At 54.2% G+C, this 4,106-nt stretch overlaps 1 protein-coding gene across 1 annotated transcript in view; it reads right to left on the bottom strand.

Annotated features, from left to right (window-relative positions):
• CREB3L3 (cAMP responsive element binding protein 3 like 3) overlaps positions 1-4,106 on the bottom strand; it is a 21,991-nt gene that overhangs the window by 11,670 nt on the left and 6,215 nt on the right. The window contains exon 2 of the mRNA XM_023524276.1: positions 12-140. Coding sequence (XP_023380044.1) covers positions 12-140 — 129 coding nt within the window. The remainder of the gene's footprint in view (positions 1-11; positions 141-4,106) is intronic.

The following is a 4,106-nucleotide window of genomic DNA, read 5'->3' as shown; positions in this document are numbered from 1 at the left end:
GGGGGCCTCACCTGGTCCCCTACGTGGTTCCACACCTCTCCCAGGTCCACGTGTCTCAGGATTCCATCCTGCCGGTCGAACAGGAGATCCAGGAGCTCCAGGCTGTCGATGGGGCCCATGGGACAGGTGGAGGAAGCCATCTGGGGTGAGGAGGGGGTGGGCATGAGGGTCACACAGCCCCTCTGTCCCCAGCTCCCATCTTCACGGCACCTGAGGTCCGTCCAGTTGAAGTTTGATCCCTGCTCAGCCCCCAGGCCCGGCCTGCGCCCCCAAATCTGAGCTGAGGAGCTGACCCAGAGGCCCAGGCATGAGAGCCAGTGTCTTTAAAACATGCCAAACAGATGCACGTGGGGGGCGGTCGGGGCGGTCACTCCCTCCGGGCTGATGGGACAGGCTGTCTCTTTCATCTCACAGCCTGCCCCCAGTCCCCCTCCTGGGAGGTGGGGTGACCTGGAGGACAGGCCTGGCATGGAGGTATGCTTTCGGTCACTGCATTTATATGTTCTGGGCCTCAGTCTTCCCGTCTGTGCAATGGGAGTGGGGGTTCCTTTCAACTCGGGGCTTGGGGAGGGTTTCCTGGCATAGACTGCCCCCCCCCATGGCCCCAGGCATGGCTCACCTTTCCAGCAGCTAAATCCCCATTCACCAGCCCGGCCAGCTCTGCCTCCAGCTGCTTTCTCTGTCTCTGCTCTGAGCCAGAGGCTCACCCCAAGGCTTGCTTGTCTCTGTAGTTCTGTCACCACCCCCAAAAGATGCTGAAATAATCCTGGAGAGCTCCCAGCCCACCCCTGGCTGCCGATTGGAGGACAGGCAAGACAGACAGGGTTAAAGGCCAGTCACGCCAGGGCAGGCCAGGGGGGCGGGAAGAGAAGACCCGTTATCTTGTTTTGTGCTTTTCCAGACGACATGGGGCAAAGGCCAAAGTCTGGGGGCCTCTGCTCTGCCATGACCTCTCCCCTACTTTTGGAGACTGTTTCTCATCAGAGTCCCGGATGTGGGGACCCAGGAGAGCCCAGGGCCCCTGGCTGGATCCTGTCACTCCCAGGACAGAAGGAAACCAGAAAGGCCACCCGGGCCGATGCTGGAGCGGCTCCCCCCCGCCAGGAACTCCCTTCCGTCATCGGGGCGGCCACCGCCTACCCACCGCCAAGCCCTCCATGCCTGAACCCGTGCAATTGATCCCTTCTAGAATCTTCTGTCGTCTTTTTTTTTTTTTCATTCAACAACTTTTCGATCGAGCCAAACTTGTTCCCACGTCAGGGCCTCCGCACTTGCTGTTCCCTCGGTCTGGGACTCCTCACCCCTCCCTCAACCCCTGACTCTGTGGCCGGGTCCGCATTTTTGCGTATTCGTGAACGTTCGGTCCCTGTGAATCAGCCCAGACGGCCCGCACCTCTTCATCGGACCCTCGTTCTCACCGCGACCCTCTTTATTGAAAACGTCATTTATTTACTTGTTCGCTGTCCTCCTGTGGTTCCTCCCTCCCTGCTCCACCCGGGACCGGGGGAGACCTTCGGGGTCAGAATAGAGTCTCTGCCGGGTCCCCGGCGCCCGGGAAATGCCTGGCACACAGTAGGTGCTCAGTCAGCTCTCACTCATCTGTGCCAACCACTGTTTCAGGCACTAAGGATGAGGCAGCGAACAGGCTGGACCGTAACTGTGAAAACAAACCAGTGAGCAGATGATTGGGCGAGCGCCACTGAGGAACTAAACGTAACCATGGCAAAGGCCACGGAGGGCTGGGAACGGCCCCTTTAGAAGGTGATGTTGAAGCACTGAGTGATGCGACATTGCCAGCCACGAGGACGTGAGGAGAAGGACATCTCAGGCCACGGGAACGGCACGTGCAAAGGCCCTGGGGCAGGACCAAGCCTGGCGTGTTGGAGGAGCAGCGAGGAGGCCCGTGTGGCCGGAGCAGAGGGAGCGAGGGGGAAGGGGGGAGGGGAGAGCTAGGGGAGGGGGCGGGGCAGGGCCCGTGGGCTCTGACAAGGAGTTTGGCTTATGCTAAGCACAGTCCAAAGCTGTTGGGAGCTTAGCGAATACAGGGCTCCATGACACTTTCTGTGTGCCAGGCATGACGCTAAGGGCCAGGTTCATGGCGGTAACTAAGACATCTTCCTTGCTCCCAAGAAGTTCACAATCTAGTGTGTGCTTCTCGATGGACCGGTCATTATACACTCATGCAACAAAAGCTAAATGAGGACCTACTATGTACCATGCCTGAAGTCTTCCTTTCCTCTGATGATGGCTTGCGTGAATGCGGTCCCCCACCCCCAGGGGACACTCGGAGATGTCTGGGGAGACCTGTGTGGTTGTCACGACTGGGGGAGCTCCTGACACCAAGCAGGTGGGGACCAGGGATGCTGTTCAACGCCCCACAGCTCAGGACAGGCTCCCCACAGAGAACGCCAGCACTGCCACGGGGTGAGACCCTGCACTGCAGTAACTGTCCCCTCTGGATGCTGGCATCATCACCTCGCCCTCAGCCCACGGGTCGTCCTCATTTCCCTTTTAACCCCGCTGGCTTTGGCTTGCCTTTCGCGATCCGCTCGGTCGTCATGTTTACTCAGCCCTGGCTGCGCAGGCACCACGCCAGGGCGGTCCCAGGTCGGCGAGACCCGACTCTGCGCTTCGCTCGGCCCCCCTGCCCGCTTTACGGCTCTCAGGAGTCCAGCGTCCTTGAGGTAGGACGCCTCTCTCGCGAAAACCTGTGGGGAAAATGGCTCTTACACCCTCGTGTGGACCGAGATGCTCCTGGTCTCCCTCCCAGGATATTTCTGTTGCTTTAAATGTTTATAATTATGGACCTTGGGAGGCTTTATATACCCCGATGAAGAGCTGTCTGAGCAAGTAGGAGAAAGATCAACACGAGCGAGGAGGGCCAAGGAGTTCCAGACAGAGGGAACAGCAAGTGCAAAGACCCTGAGGTGGGAACAAGTTTGGCTCGATAAATGGTTGTTGAATGAATGAACGACAGAAGATTCTAGAAGAAATCGATCGCATGAGTTCAGGCATGGAGGGCTTGGAGGGGGGGTAGGAGGTTGCCAGCTCCGATGAGGAACAGGGGGACTTTTTGACACCCTCGATGTCACATCATCTCGTCGACTGAACACAACCACATATTTCAAAGCCATACTACAGTGGAATCCAAAATAAAATTCCCATAACAGATTCCACCAATATGTCTTAGTGCGGACTCCAAAAGGCTGCCGCGATCAAAGAGGACTGAGGAACACTAAATTAACAAATGGCTCTGCAGGACTTATCAGAGCCTTTGCAATGCTCCCGAAGGGAACAGAGTTTATAGCGTTTCCCAAACATAACCGGGCAGGTGCGGGTTTTGATTTTGCTTTTGACTTCATTTATTCTGAACCATCCCGGCGTATGAAAACGTTGAAAGATACCCAATAGAATGACGAAAATAAAAAAGATGGGACCACATCAGATGTTGGTGGAAGATATGCAGTGACTGAAACTCTCCCCGACTGGGCATCAAAATGACCCGAGCACTCTGAGAAACTTTGGGAAATCGAACAGCCTCTTATAAAGTTAAACATTTATTTACCGTGTGATTTTCACTCCTGGCTATTGACCTAAGAGAAATGCAACCGTATGTTCGCAGAAGAACTTGCACGTGAATGTTCACAGCAGCCTTATGTGTATAATTGTCACAAACTGGAAACAACTCAAATATCCAAGAACGGGGGAATGGACAAACGGAACTGGTATATCTGGATAACAGAACGCTACTCCGCCAAAACGCATCAAATTGAACACACCTAAAACCTTACATTCTTATTGCAAATTAACTCTACCTCAATAAAAAGTACACAGTATACAATGAACAGCCACGTACATTAAGCATTTCCTAAAACCCTGGAATATTATGCAGCTGTGAAAATGAACGAGGATTATCTGTATATACTGATACGGAACAATATTGAAAATATTGACGCACCATTTATTTTATTTCTTATTTCATTCAACGAACATTTATGGAGTGTCTATTCTGAGCAAGGCAGAGGCCAGTCCTAGGGGGATGAATATTCATTAATTATTTCATTCGACAAAAATGTCTTTTGCTCCTCCCCTGCCTTGACCTTGGC

Source organism: Pteropus vampyrus, unplaced genomic scaffold (genome assembly GCF_000151845.1).
Source record: "Pteropus vampyrus isolate Shadow unplaced genomic scaffold, Pvam_2.0 Scaffold459, whole genome shotgun sequence".
Taxonomy (NCBI): Eukaryota; Metazoa; Chordata; class Mammalia; order Chiroptera; family Pteropodidae; genus Pteropus; species Pteropus vampyrus.
Note: the sequence above shows the minus strand (reverse complement) of the source record. Positions and strands in the feature narration are given on the sequence as shown.